Genomic DNA, 17,549 nt, shown 5'->3' with positions numbered 1-17,549 from the left:
CCATCCTCTGGTCCGACGGCTTCGCCGTGTTTTTCCCGCTTATAAAGCTACGCTCCCGGTTTTCCTTATTTTTCAGCCACCAGCCTACGCGGGTACGTACACCGACATACGCGCAGGTGTAATACCGGTCTATCATATCCACGTACATACGTAGTGTACACAGTATCCGAGGATGCTCAGAAGTAATTCGTAACCCTCTTTTATCTGTGAAAATTCGCACTCCCTAATCTACAATGATCGCTTCTGACCTGCAGCCTATCCTTTCGTAAGATTATTCGCAAAGAATACTTACTCCACAGCTCTGCCATAATTTACACAAATCGAACGATATTGTAGCTTTTGGTTACGAGCGTGTATCAGCTGGTATACGGTGCGAAGCAATTACGTGTTCAACTTCGCGATCCAACGCGATATTGCATTGCACGTAGTGAAATCATCGTTGGTTTAGTACATGTTCATTGTAGATGCATACACGGTTGATACAGCTACGGTGCCTCTCGGAAGAAGTAATTTGTTCAGGCCCTACTACGAATATATGGATAGACTAAGCCGGTGTAACGTATAGTGCACGGGATTACCATCCAAGTTTTGACAAGTACCCAAGTTCGCGGCGCTGATTGGTGTATAAATACACAGGTCTCGATCGCAGAGGCTAGCTATTATGTAAAGGCTAATCGTAAGTACCATCTGTACCATGACTATCAGAGGTAAATATACCTCACTCACGTATGTCCAATTATTAGGTTAATAACACACCTATTTACGTCTATTTTTTTACAAGCTACAGGTACACGTGATTTCGGAATTAATTGATTCCTCGACGTATATTTCCTGCTCCGTACGCATATTTTTACGCTTAATCGGTGTGATCGCGATAAGATTCGGGTATGCATATTAGCGTGCAGCGTTTGCACGGCGTGAAAGGTGTGAACGTAGAACGTAGACGATGGCGCGAATCACCTATAATATGCATCCACAGACGACGGGTCGCTGAAAAGTATTTAAAATATAGAGGCGCATTCGCGCGATGGTGAATCCTCGGCAGCTTACCCTCGGCGATCGGGGCGCGTAGTCGGCGCGTAGTCGGCGCGTAGAGTTTTCTCCCGTGAGGGTTTTCTCGCGAGGTTGGAACCCGCCACGCCGCGGTCGGTCGCCGCTTCTGCCTTTATGTATTTACACCGGGGTGGGTTCTGGTCGGTACCTAGTACATTACATAGAGGCAACGGGGCGGCCAGGGTGGCGGGCAGAAGGGCGGCAACGGCGGAGGGATGAGGAGGGAAGGAACGCGGCGAAGGGAGAAGGTCGGGCCGGGGAAAGGACGAAGCGAATGGCAGGGCGGTGAGCCTCCGAGGGTTATACCGAGCGCAGGGAAGGGGAGGAGGGGACGTTAGGAGACAGCTGCAGGCCATGCGAGGGTCTGCCGCTATAGTCGCTATACCGTCGTCGGTGCCTCGCTCGCGTCCTCGTCGTCGTCCCTGGCGAGTGAAACAGCCCGTTTACCGCGCTCTCTCTCTCCCTCTCTACCTTGCCGTCGTCGCCGTCGTCGTCGTCGTAGTTCCCGTCGCGTCCCCGCCGATCCCTTGGCGCCCCTTTGCCCTTAGCCGTGCCGCGATGCGAACTCGCGACGGGGTCGACGGAGTAGGGGGAGGAGACTCGGAGGGTTGACGGGCGGGAAGAGGGAAGGAGGTAGGGCGGTTGTCGGCGTCGCCAGTCCGCGGACCGTCCGGCGTCCGCAGAGTCCGCTGAGCCAACAGTCGTGCGTCGCGGTACGTCGCGAAAGGAACGATTTTCATCCGCCGTTGGCCAAACGAATATCAGATTGTCAGGCAAACGATACCGATAACATACATCCGTCGCTCGAGTTCATCGTCAATCGTGCCCTTCGAACACAGCCACGAGTTGCCAGTTTCTGTCTGTATACTGCTTACCGAAACAACGTGGAACTACCGGCACCCGAGGACCACCATCGACGCGTGTGCGTTTTCTGCATATTTTTATAATTACATACCGCGTTTCTGCTGCACTCGATTAACATAAAGTGACCAGTTTAATAGCTATCGCTTCAGAGGGTGATTGGTGGATTTTAGATCGATGATCGATCGTAGAATTCGAAACTGAGAATAAATTTCCCATCGGACGCTTAAAAGAAACTTTAACGATAATAGTGATTGATTTGTGATAGTGTGGCGTAGTAATTGTTGAAGTAATTTTCGTCGTAAATTTAAAAAATAAACAATAAACTATCGCTCGCCTTTCGGAATATAAACGGCGAAAAGAATACAAAGCGAAAATCCGACAAAAGAAGTTTCCCGTCGGCGAGTCGAGCCAAGGTGATAATAACAAACAATTACCGGACGATTCGTAAACAAAGTATAGCCCGATAGAATGACACAGTGAGTGCAGGGGTCGCCGCCTCGTGGTATCGGTTGTCGTTGTCGTCGTCGGCGTCGTGTCGTAATAGTACATACATTTCCCGCGTGCATCGCGGATTGGTCGAGCCATAGCGTGGTGGTTTACGACCAGGTGGATCGGAGCGGGGGAGGGGAGTAGAAGTTGTTTCATTCATAAAAAAGTTCTTTATTACATTCGGCGCATGTGCTATCCAACGTGTACGACACAACTACTCGAACTCACATTCTCGCGGTCCTCACCGCCTAACGGCATGAACCGTAATTTCGTCGCGCAGCACAAATAACAGCCAACAGCAGCAAGTTGGAAAGAGAGTGATCCCGAGATTCTCGAAGTTGGAAACAGTTTCGCGAGACAAGGAATCAGGCGACGTGAATGAATTTTTTAATCGGCTACAGCATCGCCTGGGAATTCGTTCGAAGGACATCCGGACTTGATATCGAAGATCCTCGGAATTGATCGTCCGGCGTAAACAAGGACTGCCGGACTGCGGAGAACGTGAAGCGATCAAGATGAGGGGTGAATCAGCCGCACGACCGGGTAAACGTCCCCTGCGGGCGCTGTCAGCCTCGGAAAAAATGGACGCGATACAGAGAGTCCACGAGGGCGAGAGCAAGGCTTCAGTGGCTCGGGATATCGGTGTACCCGAGTCGACGCTGCGGGGATGGTGCAAGTCCGAGCACAAGATAAGGGGAATGGCACGTAACTCTTGCACACCGGACAGCGAGGCCCATTCCCCGGCTTCTAGTTCCGTAAACGCGAACAATTCATCGCTGGCGGGGAACAGCGAGGACGAGGGATGCACCGCGAAGCGGCAGAAAACCGACGCGGACGGTGGTTCGCCGACGGAACAGCTGGACGCCGGCAAACTCGAGGGCGGACAATCCAAGATCGACTACGCCGCCCTGATGGCGAGCGTAGCTGCAATCAGACCCGAGGGCAGCGGATCTCTGTTGCTTCAGCAGCTCGGCCTTCTCTCAACCGCGACCAATGCGATCGGGAAAAATTTGCTCCACGTACCGTCCGGCGGTGGGACGCAGAGCAGCCCTGTGGTAGGGCTCGTCGAGAATGGGCTCCAGTACACGAGGAGCGCCGGGATAACCAAGAGGCAACAGCAGCAGCAGCAGCAAAGCACATCGGCAGCGGCGCCGAGCCAATTGGACACCGTCGACAAATCCGGATCGAGGAACAGCCTGCCTCCTGCGGCCGAGGCACCGTTCGCTCCGGCACCGGCATCGCCTCGCAAGACTAACGACGATTCCGAGCATCCCGGTAAGGCGAAGAAGTCGAGTGATTCCAAGAACTGTAGTAAGGCCGGAGGAGGAGGAGGAGGAGGAGGAGGAGTCGGCGGTAGCGGCGCCGGTGCTGATGCGGCAGCCGGGACTGGGACGGTCAACAACAAAGTGGACGAAGCTCTGTGGCTGTGGCTGACGCAACAACAACAGCTACTGGGCCAACAGTCTGCGATATTCAGTCCTGGCGGTAGTCGGGACCTCGGTGGTTCGTGGTTCTGGAAATGGTACAAGCAGTACGGTTTCGCACCTACCGCGCCCACACCAGCAGCCGCTGTTAAGAAGTCTCCCACCAAGACGAGGGCACTGCTCGACAACGTTCTCGGGAACAACAACACCATCAACAGCAATAACAACATCAACATAGATGAGAGGGAGGAGGAGGAGGAGGACGACGACGACGACGATGAGGAGAATGTGAAGCGAAACACCCAAGTTCAACAGAGCAACGGCGAGACCGGGGATGCACAGCTGACGACCGAGGAAGCTGTAGCCCACGGGGAGAAGTTCCTCAAGTGGTTGGAAAAGTGCTCCCAACCATCCGTATCGCGAATGCAAATCATGCAGTTTAGATATCTGTTGAACAATTTGAAAACGTGCAGAAAACCAACGTCCACGTTCAAACGGAGTAGAAAATAAATCTATATTGTTACCATATCGTTCTAGGCATAGGGTAGTAAGTACCTACCGACCTACCTATGTAATATTACCGGAGAGACGGGGGGAGGGTTTCGTATTTTTTCAAAATTATCAACTCAATAGAGGTCTGATTGTTCGCGACACGTTGGCAAAATTATTTTACCATGCCTTAAATCAGTGAAACTCGGGAGCTGACACGGACGTGATAGCGACTGCGGGTTGGGGGAACTTCACTGTACGTAAGCAGTATTTAGCCGAGAAGATGAAGTAATACCAAAATCAGAAGATAGTCGTATTTAACTTTAAACATTGCTAAAATTTTATTCCTATACGTCCTTAATCGTTACCGTGTAGGCATAGACGTATAGATATGTATGTACCTAATTATTATACCTAGCTCCGGCAGTCCGAGAACAATTACATGCAGTGAGTGTGGAATATGTAAGAGACAATTGTTGAACCGTATTCCCTACTGTAGGTTATCGTTTTTCCTCAATAAGCGAGTACTTGCGGAGATCTGTGAATGGGATAGATTGATACTGACACTGATCGGACACTGACTGGAGCTGGTAGGCAGAAATTGAGCGGAAAACTTACCATAAGAATTGGATTTCTTGGTGGTTCGTACGTCAGGTAGTCGCTGACGAATTTCGCGCATCCTTGCCACGTAGACAATTCCGGATACGGCAGGGTACTCGGTCTGATGGTCGTCGAGACAAACTTCTGTCAACAAAGTGGCTAGATTTAAGTATATGTATATCTATATCTATACAATATATTACGATGTTTCGTTTGAGTCGACTATTTTTTGTTCGCTCTCGACCTAAGATTTTATCGAATATGTCGAAATAAGCATTCTCGGAAAGTTACAGCCTTCAAAATTAATATTAAGTAAGAATAGTGGTATTTTGAAAACAAAAAAAAACAAAAAATCCTGATTTACGTGTATTTTAGATGGTAGATCTTTTAACGATAAGCGAAAGTGCTCGATGTTAATTTTGAGGGCCTTAACTTTCAGAGAGTTTTTATTTCGACATGTTCGATAAAATTTTAGGGCGAGAGTGAAAAAAAAAATAGTCATCTCAAACGAACCACCCTAATATATGTGTATGTATATATATATATTTATTGCGTATCGCCGGGAAATAATTAGGTTACACGAAATGCAGGATCAATCATTCTTCACCGCTCGAATAGGGTACCATCCTCGTAAGTCGAAGCATGTACATGCAACAGCCGATTTTATTTCAAGTCCGCATGAGGATCTCTCTCTCTCTCTCTCTCTCTCACGCTCAATTACGGTCAGGGAGGAAACTGACGTACCAAGCTATATATTATCTAGTTAGAGAGGGAGAGAGACGGAGAGATAGCCCAGCTTACGTGAGGCCCTTACCCCATAAAACGAGATATTGACAGTGACCGTTGGGATCTCCGTACGAGCAATGAGGAATGATTGATCTTGCAGAGATTCGGTATGTCCCAACATGTCTGCCGCCAGTTATGTATCTCTGATCCTTCTTCTATATTACTGTGTACAGACATTCGTGCGTCTCTCTACATTCGCCACGAGTTTATTCTCATCGAAAGCTGTTCGAATGTTTTTATACGTGAAAGTAAATTCAGCACCAAGTCCGAAATCCCTCGGTGATAATTATCTCACAAACCGTACATACGTATGTGTGTATGCATACGCGTGTACGGCGTTTTCATTGAAGCCAAAAAGCTGCCGCTTCGCAGCCTGTATATAAGACTGCAGTGACTAAGCTCTTAGATATTAAGCGCGAAACTATGCGTGTATATAATATTATACTAGACTAGTTTAGCATTGGTAAGATAATAAATGTATAGCGAAATTTATTTTTATTATTTAGAATGTAGAAGAAATAAAGCATCAAAACTGATGTATCTGTCGTCCATAGATGCAACTATAATTCCCATTAGTAGATATAATATTATATTATAGAGTTGATAAAACTTAGCGCTGTTCTGAGATGACATTCCTTGTTACCCTACGTATACCTTGCGATTAACAAAGTTTAATAATAATATCTCTATTTATGTTTCGTTTTAACTTTATATGAAAAAGCGCCTTTGTATGACTTGACGTCGAAAGTATTTAAAGAAAATAAATCGAAATATGCAATCTACTTATGCTCGAGGCGTTATGCCTTACGTTTAGTATTATCTTCCCTCACAAAAATTAACCCGTCCATCACCGGCATAACGTAGGTTCAATGATGTATGCGTAATCGTGACCGTACAGAGAAGCATAATTAATCAATCAATTAAACATTAAAACGGCAGATCAACTGTAACCTACGTGTATCCCGCATTCGTTGTCGCGTGCGAACAGCAATGGTTTTCTATTCGCGTAAATGGTGTGATATTGTTTTCGAAAATTTTCAGTATACCAAAGCAAAAGCTTTTCTTTGTCGCTGTTGTTGTTGTAACTTGAAGGTAGAAAATTTTCGTCGATGTCGATACACTTGATCTCTGGAGGCCAGCTGAGTTGTATGAGACACAATTCTTGTCGTATTTGTTTCAAAATTCCGGCACTGATTTCAAACGGTCCCGTGTACTCCGATTCCCGCCGAGCGTTGGTTTCCACCTCTGAACCCTCGGATTCGTCATCGTCGTATTCGTGATCTCGGTTAATTGCCGAAATTCCAGGTACAGTGGACGTCGACCGCCTCCTCGAGTTTTTCAGTAATGTCTCCGACCAGACATCCTGGTCAAATTTCACCTGACTCTTTGATTCCATGTCGATATTGAACGCGTCCGTTATTGTGCTCCTGTTGTCCGAAATCGTACCGAACATTTCCTTATTATCAATATTTGACTAGTATTTTTATTACAGGTTGCGTAGAATAGACAAGACGATAAAAGTACAACGAGGAACAGTAGCGCTGTAAACATTCGGCATGGTGGTCATAGCAACTGTAGCCAAGTTCGACCGGGGTTTGTATGCAGAGATAAGTATATCGGTATACTATAAATGGGAATGGTGGTGGTGTCCGACAAATAATCGCCCAGTACCTGTAGTAACGTTTCATTCGTTTTATTATGACAAATATTTTTTAATACATACTATACAATATATCATCGGTATAAAACATACACAGTTCAGTGATGAACGAAATTACATACATATACAAGAAGTGAATACATTTTAATTTTTTTTTTTCTTTCTTTTATCGCGTAACGGATACAGGCGTACAAATGTTCGTTGTTCAAATTTTACTTCCAAATGCCTGTACCCGTCATTGATTATAGCAGCTGTAATCTTATAGTTAACATATTCATAGGCGTATTAGCACATTGCACGTGTACAACTAATTAATTAAATTGCGGTGGCACAAGCATTACCCCGTAACTGGAAGTAACAACGGAACTCGATTTATTCGGACGTTGTACGCTCTTTTACAACAAGTTCGTTACGTCCTCCGTGACGTTTTGACTTTATCCACATGCCGATGTGGACGCCCAGATTCACCAGCGCTAAGTATAATATAATTCGTTGAAAACTCTAACAATACATCTGTTTCGATACACGTAATGGGGAGATACAGCAGAGTAGTCAAACACACGTTTTTTTTGGAATCGCCAGACTGGATTTTCTTCCCTTTCAGTTGGCATCTCTTGAATCCTGTCTCCACTTTTGAGCAGCTTCTCTCCTGGCATCTGGTACTAATTGCGATCGCATGCCACCAAGGACATTACTTGTCGCTTCGCTTGCAAGAATGATCGGCTTCACAACAGTGGGCGGTATTTGCCTCAGTACACCTCCTACTGCACCGGAAACTCCTTTTTGTTCATGTTCCTCACTTGCCACTCGTACCAATTGATTCGCAGTTTCGCCCAGACCCTGCAAGACATAACAAAGATATTTTCAAGGATTAGAAAATCAGTTCAACCCTGATGCCCTAGCAATTTTAGATCACATTGTTTCATTTTTTTGTTTCATTAGTAAACGATAACACGTCGGTGAGGATCTCTTGAGGTGGGCTTGCCAAATTGATTCTGTACCTCATGTTCACAGTTATTGTAAATTGGTCTTAGCTTGAGCTACCATTTTGGGGCGGTTTTCGTTTTTTCCCACCCCTCCCCCTCTAAAAGCAGTCTAAAGCTGACAATTTGACAGCTGACAGTTTTATTTGCAATCATAATAGTTATGAAGTGATACGCATAGTTTAGTTACTCCTGATTAAGTAAATAATTTGAATTATTCTCCTTTTTTCATGTTCACAAATATGTATGAAATTTCGTAAGAGTTTAAGTGATTCGGATATAGTGTCAATAAATTCCTGACCGCACTGTGCTCGTAAGCAATTTCTCTTCGTCAGCTATGCAATAATATCAGTACCCTGTTAACGTTCGATTTTTATTCGAGTACTTTTGCACTGAACACCATTCGAGGGCCAAAGACTCGTTTCGAGAGATCCTCTTTTATTTACGTTGTTATTACCTCCTTGACGAGCGTATAAGCATTAGCCATTCCCTCTCGAATATCAAGTGGTTGATTGTATCGTTTTCTACGCCCTTTTTCCCCTTTATTTTTTCGCCTCACACTCGGCCCAGGGCTGACCATGTCATAAGCTGTCTCTGCTGTACTTTGTATCGCGTTTACCAATCTTGAAGTTAGTTCCAGAGCTGCCATCGCAGTTGATGTAGTAAAACTATTAGCACCCCGTTGTAATCCTCGTACAATTCTGCCATCTTTCTGGTATTGTTCAATTGGCATCCAGAATAGGTCCCGTATGCCGTGGACTGAAAATAGATAATCATTCGTCGAAGTCATCTGAATTATGGATTCATCCGGGTATTTATATACATTTACAATGACGACAAAGTGACAAACTAAGGGAAGGTAGGTTGTCATATTCTGGTCTACTCACATAGTTGTACCAGCGAGTGCATCGGCCCAACTCCACCTAACAAACTGGGTAGCTGATTCTTCTTTATGTCTTGGATCCATTCGGACAGCATGAAAGCTACTAATTTGTCAAAGCCTAAAAGGCCATGACGATGGGTCAATCTTTTAAGCCTTAGTTCTGAACAATTCAATTGGGCGAGACCCATTAGAAGGCCGGCGAGTGGACCGTGTGTAAGGTCAACGCGCTTGCCCTGATAATCCAGCCTGACGAGGACTTCGGGGGCGAATATAACGCTTCTGCAGTGATATGAATATCAAATGATATTAAAATATTAACCAACGGCATTATTTCGACCTACCTAGGAATCTTGGATCAAGTGGTAAAAAACCAAGAAAATAATATATTTCCTAACTCCTCACCTAAAGTAAATTGGTTGAGTATCCTCGGGTACATCACCACTAGACTTTGCCTCCGACTTACTCTCTCGTATCTGTAATTCATCCTCAAGAAGTATCAGTAAGTTTTGGTCAACAGTGCTTCCTTGGGGTGATACACAACCGGTCATTAGTCCATCAGATGTGGATGACAAAGACGTCGATGACGATTCGTTAACACTCATTACTGGTGGATGATGCGTAGGCGTACCGTGTTTAGAATTCGGTGAAGATTGGGCGGAAGTCGGGGCACTGGTCCTGCCGCTTCCTCGGGTGGGTTCATTTGAGTCTTCTCCGAGTTCGGTGAAGAAATTAATCAAAAACAACAGGCTATCCTGGTCAATGTTCAACCTTAATGGGAGCAAGCTCAACTTTAGGCAACATTCCTGAGCTGTTAACTTTGGGTCAGGGCGTACATGAACAGCTTTCATGGCAAACATGTTTGCATGAGACTGTCTAGGCCGTGCCTCGCAGCTATACTGATAAAGAAACTTGTTTATGTGCGACGATTCCAGGCGATCCCGTATTTCGATTTCATTCACCAGTAAAACTTGTCTCGAAGCCTCGGGTGTACTGTCTGGGTAAACTTCGTGCTGGAATCGAACCTTGTTCAATTGCAGTTCCATGAGAACATCGTTTTGTCTTCCAGGACCTCCGATTGACTGCCAATCGGAAAAAGATTCCCTGGTTTTTCCTCTAGGCGAGTTGGGTACACTTCCAAAGCAGACTTTGTTGGGTGCAGCTTTGCTGAAACCGATCCCCCCAATCCCACTGACAACGGAGTGGCTCCTAGAAAGATGAAAATCAATGAAACGCATTCCTTACGTTCCTCTGCTGTTCCTTGTTATTATTACTTTCATCACACATTTCACGGCTATTATGATTCGCGATAATGGAAAATCGCTGGCACAAATATAAGAATAACGGACACAAAGCAATCGATCTACCTTCCCAGAGGTGAATTTTCAGTACGGTGTAGACTATCGTCTATAGTAACGTGTTTCTTGGTCGAACTTTCGGTACTGCCGAAGTCCTTGCCTCCAAACATGTGCCAAATCAATGTCATCTCGCAGAGTGTATATCTCAAAATAGCTGGAGGGAAATGTTTTGGAGCCTTCAGAAGATCTGTCTTTCCAAGTGGTATTGAAAAGTGATTGTCTACAACGCGTATCGGCTCTTCGGACAACCATCGAATTTCGGGAACCCCGTGCCTGGGCATTATTCCAGCTCCTGCCTCTTCTCCCAAAATGCAAAAGTCATCATCTGGATAATCGCTTTTACTGCTATTACCATCAACATTTCTCTCTTCACAAGTTTTCTCAATCGCCGTTTCTGCCTGGCGGCTGTGTAACGTCGGGTGAGATTCTCCGGGGAAAAAAAATATATGAGCTTGATTTTGAGTTGACGATGACATTCCATCGTTGTTACTCATAGTACCTGTTGTAAATTTTATTTCGACTCAATTTCAAATTCAAATCAAGGAAACTAAGATGTGTATAAAAACTGTCGTGAGCATAGAGATTTTGTAAGATTTTTTTTTCCGAATATAATGTACGTATTATGTATACCTTTAACAGTGTCCTCCATAGCATCTACCATCAAACTATTGACACGTTCTTCTTGACTCTTGCTGAGGACATTCAAACTATCTTGCCCTATAAGGCTTTCGTCGTCACCCGAGCTTAGTACAGCAATACTTTCGGTACTTTTGGAACATTGTAGAAGATCTCCGTCGCTAGCAAAGTACGTGAGCAATTGCATCAAGGCACGTCCGGAATCCGAACAAGTGCGCACGTGCAAGACGTTGTTACTTGCCCTCAAGTCAACCCTTGGTGCACCTCCGCACATTTTCTCGTTCAGCCTCAACGACAGTTCGAATAACCCGAGATCCATAACGCACACATAGTCTTTTCTTAATTCCACGCCATTACCAAGTTTTTCAGATATGAAAAGAGCCACATCCTCGGCTATAAATCTCAGCGTCGATGTGTTTGTCTGTGCTGCAATGTTACTGGATACACTAAAACTTCCTAGTGTAACCATTGATCGGAGTTGCAGATTTATGGGCCTGTAAAGCATCCGGTTGTTGTACACACAAATTGGATATTTGACAGTGCGACTGAATTTGAGAAAAGAACATTGCGATCGACAGCAATGTTTGATGTTGTTCATACACACCTGTAATCGACTGCACAATCCCAAAGATGTAAATGTAATTCAGTGAGTACTCCAGGTGGCGAATAACCAGCAACCGGGTGATCAGCTACATCCAAACAGTCGGTCAATTGAGTGAACCAAGATGCTTGTGTCGAACTCATTCTGTGCCTCAATGTTGCATTTCTTATTCCTACTGCTACTCGAAAGGTCTACAATATCAATTGCAAGAGATATAATTTACCATTGAATTTCTTATAGACAGAGGTAAGGTTTCATTTCAATTACAAGCAGCAGCTATAAATGCGTCAAAGTATAATTACTATAAGTCAAATTTAATATGCATTCATTTGCTATTAGTTTCCGTGGCTGTTACCTTAATTCGATGAGTCTGATGCGACGATTGTATTCTCACTGCTACGCTCAGCATATCTTTTTCAGCAGAATTCACAGTTCTGTTTGCTCCTCGGTCACTGCGATATATGGTCGACTGACAATGTCTGGGTATTATGCTGTTCATACTTCGGAGTGGAGGTGCTTGGGATGGCGAAGTTATCAAACCGCAATGACTCAAGGAAACATTTCTCAACATTGCACAGACGTAGCCCAAGTTATTATTTCCTTTGTATGCGCTGATTGAAAATAAAAGAGCATCTTCCAATCGTAGGATCAACTCGCCCTGCTGCCCAGGAATGACGTTATGAGACGAGTCCCGTACGGGTGGAAACATGCTCACAAGCCCTTGGTTTATATTTAGAGACAGTGCCACGGTACTTTGACCGTTACAAAATATTTTTTTTTCATTTTGTCTGCAACTTCTTTCAGCTGCGGAACGATAGATACCATCTTCGTCCGAGTCGGACTCTGAGTCATATTGAATTCCGCTCTTGCACATGCTGAATCTGAAAATTTGTCAACATCAACAAGAATAATCATTTCCACATGGAACGATATTGGACGATTTTTGAGATTAATTCAGTTTCACTTTGAACACCGAAAATTTGGCATCACCTGGGATATACAGACTCTTGCAGTAGCGTCGACGCCAAATCTAATCCGACATGGGATTCCACATGTGTTGTGGTTTTAGGCCTTGGCGCAGAAGGTTCCCAGAGAAAAAGATCGGCATTAAACCGATTATAAAGCAATTCGTACAAATGTTTGGAAGGTATTTGGATGGAGGCACACGGCAAACTTATTTCCAGTTGTATCCTAGATCCTCGGGTTCCATCTTCAATAAAATCGAGCATCTCCTGTCGATTCCCAGGTATCACTAGCTCCTCTCCTTCTCTGTCAATTATTTCATAGACCAAAGTTGACGATATACACTGACATAATACCGTGAGATGCAATAACGTATTCTCTCGTTTTTGCTCCCCTAATTTCCTCACCTGTTATCTCATGACTTACTTGTACGCATTTCTTTCGATCATCTATTCGTGTATGTAAAGCTTCGAGAAGGTATATATAATAATCTACCACGAACCTGTGATCCGGAGAGGTATTTTTGTCGCTGTGATCTTGAGGTTTCGAATGAGGTGTGTCTGACTCGTGGACAACTCTTTTCGAACTAAAAGGTGAGGGCTGATGCTTAATTGTGTTTTCTAATGTGTCATCTAAACTTGGCTCTTGCTCTCCTTCTGAACTATCTTCCAAGAGTCCGCCTAAATGCTTCGGATACACGCTAATGACCATCCTGGGCCATCCAAAACCCTCCCCACCTTGGGGCAATGAACTGTTTGCTTTTTCATCGGTAGATGCCCTTCCAATTTCTACACCGACATTGGCATCAGCTTCCATGTAAGTAAGCAGTATTTGGCGACACTGAATCTCATGCCGAGCCTGACAATGACTGCGACTTTCCATGGAGGAATGAATTTGAGCATCCGTCAGCTTCAGCGTGACGAAATCTGGTCGAACTGATCGTTTCCACCAGGGTGCCCTACTCATATCGTGCAGAGGTCGTAAGTCTGGTACAGGAAACCTGCAAAGACAATTGCAAAAGATGATGTTTTCTCGTTTCTCTTTGTGATCATTGTGCAAGTTCTTGTACACCTTTACACATATATTAAGCATTCGAGTAAATCGGTCATACCTGAGTTTGATCATGCAATTTGCCGATGAGACCTTCACATCAATTTTTGAGTCCGGTAAGGATGGACTTTCTACAGCTTGATAGAACAACGCTTGCTGATTCTGGAAATGTAACGATACAGGTGCAATGGTGTTACAAATGAATAATGTATAAAGTGATTGAATGTATAATTGATTGGAAATATTTGGTGTACGTGATTTATAAGTATATGTTGTAAGTATTGCTAATAGTTGGTAAAATATCATAATAAATTCTCACAACAGCATCTCTTGAGGCTGTAACAGGGTACGTAGAGGTGCATATTGGATGTGGATTGAGAACCGCTGATATCCTATCCACTATTGTAATATCCAATTCGCTTCTACATTCTTCCAATTGAATGCTGAAAAAGTTCAATGTTGTTGGTACTGAATTCTTGCGCAATACAAACTACTCGTACTACTGAAGAATTTAGTATAACATGGGATGAGCCAATCTTACTCAATTTCTGTGCGCGGGTGGGCGAATTTGGTAAACTGAGCGTGTCTCACAGCTTTTTCGCTGTATTTGAATCGTGCTCGGAAGTCAGTCTTATTGGTAAAACTATAATTGTTTGCTGGGCTATCTTTTGGGAATCCTAGTAACTCCACATATTCCACAACTGCAGTTTTCTTGGAACTCGGACCATTGGAATCGATTAGACATTCGAGTATTTCCAAGCTGGCCAAACTAACGCTACCAGATATCGTTGAGGCCTGTGCCGTGGTTTTCTCACTCGCTTCAGTGACAAGAGGTGCTGCCAAAAGCCTGCAATATGGAAGAGCAGAAAAATCCATATCTCAACAACGAAGTTCGATCTGTTAACGAATACGATGAAAACCAAGAAGAATGTACGTATACCTTATATGACTGAGGTGACAGGCCTCTGTGAATAATTTTGAAGCTCTGTCGAAATCCTTATTTCCATATCCAGTTGCCGCGAAAATTCCTAGTTTTGTAAAAAATTCGTCAGCCACATTCTTCATTTGTCTTCTACTAGCTTTTGTCAATCCCAATCCTTCGATAGACGTTGTGAGTATATCCTCATGCAGTAAAACGATGGCAATTGACGACAGCCTAACATGAAACTGGAATATTTCGGCAGTTGGATCACTGTCCACGCTTTGCCTGGGCTTATTAGTTCTGTGAATGTTAGACACTGAGCTTTTGGAGCTAATGCTACTGGCTGATATACTTCCATCCATACTAGAGTTATTGCTTGTAACAGAGTCGCTAGTTGTCAGTGTCCCGGGTAGCCGCATCGGTAAGAATTCTTCTTCATTATCAGATTCATCCAGCGACGCTGTTGACCATCCTTGCGTATGGCGCAAATCCTTGTTAAGACAAATCACTTACTATAATATTTTTTTGAAAATCTGATTATCTAGATTTAAATTCTTACAGTTGTTCGGACTCCTTGCACGGGATGAATTTGCTGCAATAGCTCACGCTCGATACGATTGTAATCGCTACCTGCCATAGGTTTCTCGATACAAGGCCTCGGAGCAACATTGCTGGTGTCTTCCAAGTCCGGTGAGGCGAGCCCGTGCGCCAACTCGATTAAAACGTGTAGCTGTCGAGGGCTAATAAAAGATGTCAATGATCCAAGTGTCACTTCAAGTTCCACCTAAGCAATAGAGAGTCGTAAGCTTTTACCAATAGTTGGTAAACTGCGATAGATTCTACATTCTAAGCAATTGCTACCTTAGGGCCCAAAACTCCTTCCCCTTGCTTGATTTTAAGTCGCATCTCTTGCCTCCCAGCCAGCTTTGCAAACATTATCGGATCAGATTCTCCTAAATTGTTAATAATATTCTTTTCTGGCGGAGTTTGCATATTTTGCGTCGGAGATATTTGTGCAGATGAAAATTGGCCTTCAGAATTCTGTTAGAGAAGAAAAGAATTTTCATTTGATTTCCAACTGTGTGGAATTAATTCTATTTTTTTTTTTTCATCAAGTTAAATCTCAAGTTCGTATTTCTGGACGTACAACTCGTTGCTTTCAAGTTTAAAAAAATGATTTCAACATTCTCTTGGGTATCTTCATCATGTTTATCGTGTTTGGTGCAAAATAATAATAATAATAATTTATATAAATGACCTGTTGTCACTAAAATCGCATTTATGGTTTACGACCAATCATTAGCGTCTAAAACCTTAAGTCATCAGACACACAATTTATCACCATCGTCACAGTCTATGTGTTAGCGACTAACGGATCGAGCTACCTTTGAGTCCGGGGTAGAACCTCTGCTTGCTGTCATAACACTTCTAGAGAACGTTCGGGCGAGCGAGGGAAACTCGTCTGTGTGAAAGGTAACCCCTTCTAGGTAAAATCTCTTTGTTGCAAACGCGGATACTACATAGCCCTTGGATGTTTGATTTGGATCTAGAGTCGAGTTGCCCGGGTCGGAACCTGCCTCGTCAGAGTACTCTAAATTCTTTATACACATTTGTACGGCAACGCCAGTGGTCGAATCCATTGGTACGTGTTCCAGGCGTATGACTGTGTCCAAAAATCTAACTTTGACTCGGCTTAATACTGGAAATGAAGAAAAAGGGGATCAACAGAAGCTAAATTAACAATTGGATAGACAGAGCACACGTAAAAGATGTCAGGGACAAAGGCTAAAAACGAGGTGTTCCTTCTGACGGGGTAAAGCTTTTCAATTTTCTCACTCGAGTCTATTGCCTGGGCAAATAATTCAAGTCCCTCAAGAGGCTGGGAACTTTCTGCTCCTGCTGCATCCTGCTGCAAACATTCCTGGGCAAGCTGCATGCTCGAAGTCATAGAGCTCCACATAGACTCAAACATAGAAGTGCCAGTGTCAACCCTTTGCCTCGGCTGTATCGTGAGCCGAAGTCCCGTTACTTCGACATAGCTGGCTTCGCTCAGCAAAGCTGACCAAGGTATACTGACCGACATCTCTTCTACAAAACCATCGATAAACTCAACAGGCAGATGTTGCTGTTCACCCAACTCGTTCAAAGCCTGAAAATGTTTTTTTTTTTCATATTCAACTAAGATCGCCTCAAGTAAATAAGTAGATTAGATTTCGAATTTCAGAATAAGGACCAGAGACAAAGAGAGAAAAATTTTACCTGAACATCGAGCTTGACGTCCGTAACTCGACCAGTCCCATTGTATAGATCTACAGTGAGTTGATCGAGTGTTAGTTTTTCTTCAAGGAATTGTCCGAGATATCGCTGCAGCAAGTACCTGCAGGCCCTTTTCTTTATTCCCTCTGACCAGGGTAGGCATCCCAGCCAAGACATTTTGTCTTTGAATAAATGTAAATTAATCCCAGAGAGGCATGGGAATGAGGCTCTAGTTGCGAGCTTTCAAAATTTCGTTACTCATCCGTTGTAGGTTAGATGACAGAGTATTTTTTTATCGTGAAAATAATCGATTTATTTGAATATGTGCACGTATTAGATAGGTAGGTATGTATGTTTTTTTTCCTTGCTCGTGCCCGTGCCTGGAGCAGAAAAACAAACACTGAACATAATACGACGATTGACGTCTCACGTTGATACGGTGCACCAGACACTCTGTTGCATGTGTGTACGTCTGCGTGTGTATGTCAGCGTACATATGCAAGCATAACGCGGAATACAACCAATACAACTGACC

The 17,549-nt window shown here is 44.1% G+C and overlaps 3 protein-coding genes and 1 long non-coding RNA gene across 4 annotated transcripts in view; 2 read left to right on the top strand and 2 right to left on the bottom strand.

Moving 5' to 3' along the window:
* LOC124413922 overlaps nt 1–7,960 on the top strand; it is a 12,982-nt gene extending 5,022 nt beyond the window's left edge. Inside the window, exons 2-3 of the long non-coding RNA XR_006929906.1 lie at nt 597–603; nt 7,828–7,960. This is a non-coding gene — a long non-coding RNA (uncharacterized LOC124413922). The remainder of the gene's footprint in view (nt 1–596; nt 604–7,827) is intronic.
* LOC124413913 (protein distal antenna) lies at nt 1,735–4,614 on the top strand. The gene has a single exon (XM_046894720.1). It carries the CDS (start codon nt 2,922–2,924, stop codon nt 4,338–4,340), a length of 1,419 nt encoding a protein of 472 aa, XP_046750676.1. The 5' UTR covers nt 1,735–2,921; the 3' UTR covers nt 4,341–4,614.
* Nucleotides 4,833–7,187, bottom strand: LOC124413921 (dynein regulatory complex subunit 7-like). The gene is made up of 2 exons (XM_046894729.1): nt 6,661–7,187; nt 4,833–5,063 (listed from the first exon to the last, which is right to left on the bottom strand). Exons 1-2 carry the CDS (start codon nt 7,156–7,158, stop codon nt 4,833–4,835), a joined length of 729 nt encoding a protein of 242 aa, XP_046750685.1. The 5' UTR covers nt 7,159–7,187.
* Nucleotides 7,623–17,549, bottom strand: LOC124413907 (autophagy-related protein 2 homolog A). Its single transcript, XM_046894710.1, has 19 exons — nt 17,018–17,549; nt 16,595–16,907; nt 16,144–16,457; nt 15,620–15,799; nt 15,318–15,542; nt 14,777–15,249; nt 14,378–14,683; nt 14,156–14,279; nt 13,898–13,998; nt 13,289–13,786; nt 12,814–13,092; nt 12,179–12,704; nt 11,827–12,014; nt 11,217–11,716; nt 10,596–11,085; nt 9,634–10,437; nt 9,236–9,510; nt 8,806–9,107; nt 7,623–8,205 (listed from the first exon to the last, which is right to left on the bottom strand). The coding sequence occupies exons 1-19, from the start codon at nt 17,189–17,191 to the stop codon at nt 7,966–7,968; spliced, it is 6,312 nt and encodes a 2,103-aa protein (XP_046750666.1). The 5' UTR covers nt 17,192–17,549; the 3' UTR covers nt 7,623–7,965.

Source organism: Diprion similis, chromosome 13 (genome assembly GCF_021155765.1).
Source record: "Diprion similis isolate iyDipSimi1 chromosome 13, iyDipSimi1.1, whole genome shotgun sequence".
NCBI classification, from domain to species: domain Eukaryota; kingdom Metazoa; phylum Arthropoda; class Insecta; order Hymenoptera; family Diprionidae; genus Diprion; species Diprion similis.
The sequence above is the reverse complement of the archived record's forward strand: the minus strand, read 5'-3'. Positions and strand labels throughout refer to the sequence as shown.